The sequence below is a fragment of the Eretmochelys imbricata genome, chromosome 1 (genome assembly GCF_965152235.1).
Source record: "Eretmochelys imbricata isolate rEreImb1 chromosome 1, rEreImb1.hap1, whole genome shotgun sequence".
Classification (NCBI taxonomy): Eukaryota; Metazoa; Chordata; order Testudines; family Cheloniidae; genus Eretmochelys; species Eretmochelys imbricata.
The window spans coordinates 271798807-271800703 of NC_135572.1; the positions used below are offsets into that span (position 1 = coordinate 271798807).

Sequence of the window (1897 nt, forward strand, 5' to 3'; positions counted from 1 at the left end):
CACAGAAAAACCCGGGGGTGGCAGATGTGTGATAGCGAGCTAGGAAACTGGTCACTAGGTCAATGATCAGTTGAAAGTTAGTTTGAAAAGCAAGAAACAGAGGGGGAATTCGCTATGAACAAGGCGGGCTTTTCAAATTTTCATATTGTCCAATGACATTTGGCTTCTTCGAAACGGCCAATCAGAAAAGAGAATTGAGTTATAAATACCGCCCCAGACGTACAGCTCTTATTCAGTTCAATCTATTCTTTCTGGCTCCACGTCTTTTCCACAGGGACTAGGTGTGTTAATATGGCCAGGACCAAACAGACCGCTCGTAAATCTACTGGTGGCAAAGCTCCCCGTAAGCAGCTGGCCACTAAAGCTGCCCGGAAGAGCGCGCCTGCAACTGGGGGAGTGAAGAAGCCTCATCGTTACCGACCCGGCACCGTGGCCCTGCGAGAGATCCGCCGCTACCAGAAATCCACTGAGCTGCTCATCCGCAAGCTGCCCTTCCAGCGCCTGGTGCGTGAAATCGCCCAGGACTTCAAGACCGACTTGCGCTTCCAGAGCTCGGCCGTTATGGCCCTGCAGGAGGCCAGCGAAGCCTACTTGGTGGGGCTCTTTGAAGATACTAACTTGTGTGCTATTCACGCCAAGAGAGTCACCATCATGCCCAAGGACATCCAGTTAGCCCGGCGTATCCGTGGTGAGAGAGCTTAAAGGCTGTACATCTTCTAATGACGAAAACTACTCTAAACGACCCAAAGGCTCTTTTAAGAGCCGCTACATTCACACTGAAAGGAGCTTTAACATGTTCATACGGTCCGTTTCTGCTGAGTACGGAACCTGTCAACGCTTTTCTCCAGTGAAAATTGCGGACTAAATATAAACACATTTTATTAAAAGCAGGAGGTAGTTTACTAATCCTCTAACGTTCATTCTCCAGCTATCTATCTTTTATGATTTATCTTAAATTTATAATTCATTACCATCAACACGCCTAAACACAAGTAATTTACTATTTAAGCTAGCCATTTATTGTTTTGCTCATTTTAAAAATTGCATAATTCCATTGCAAATTTAAATGTACAAGTCTGCAGATAAAACTAAAAGGTTACGTCAGTGCCCAAAAAGCAGTGCTATTATAAATTGAATTTGATCAGCACTGCTTCTTGCTATTAATTGTCCCCAATGAAAGATCGTGTTTATTGTATTTTTATTTTTTAAGGAAATAATGCATTACTGCAAATGGGCGTCGGGGCTTCTATTTGGAACTACATTTGTGGAAGTTCAAAATGAAGTCAAGTTTGAAACTTTATAAAAGAAGTATTTCACAGCAAGTAAGTCCGCATCCTCCAAAAAGTCTTGTGTTCAAGCTATAAAAGCATAAAGCTCCTCTCCGTGTAACTGTAGTAGCTTTTGGAAGAGCCTTGGGATCGTTTTAGTGTTTTTCTGTTTCTCAAATTGCCCAGAAGATGGTTGGACTTTTCTCAGCCCCTTCAGCCCGGATACGCCGGTACACGGAAGGAGGCAAATGTCATTGGGCAATTTGAAAAATTGAAAAGCCCGCTCTGTGCGTAGAGAAATATGCCCCATCCCTCCCTTGTTGATTCGTCAAAGTGAAGCTCATGGGCCTGGTACATAAACCCTGCGCTTCCCTGAGTGGCCCCTTTCGTCGTTTCCTCTGATTTTTTTTTAAACAAACACTTTCACTCTACAGCATGCACTCTCCAGTATTTCTTTGTCGTTTCTTCTGCTATACATATTGTTGGTCGGGAATTTTGACTTTCAGACTAACCAAATCTGTGATCATGAACATTATTCAGCTTCCTCTTCTTAGGTACAAACAATCATCATGATCCCCAATGTCCGGCGAATAGGAGGGTACTAAACTGCAGGATTCTAATGCATAGAA

General features: G+C 43.5%; 1 protein-coding gene across 1 annotated transcript; it reads left to right on the top strand.

Moving 5' to 3' along the window:
* The first annotated feature begins 253 nt into the window (after positions 1–253).
* LOC144259409 (histone H3) lies at positions 254–702 on the top strand. The gene has a single exon (XM_077807622.1). It carries the CDS (start codon positions 292–294, stop codon positions 700–702), a length of 411 nt encoding a protein of 136 aa, XP_077663748.1. The 5' UTR covers positions 254–291.
* The last annotated feature ends 1195 nt before the right edge of the window (positions 703–1897 follow it).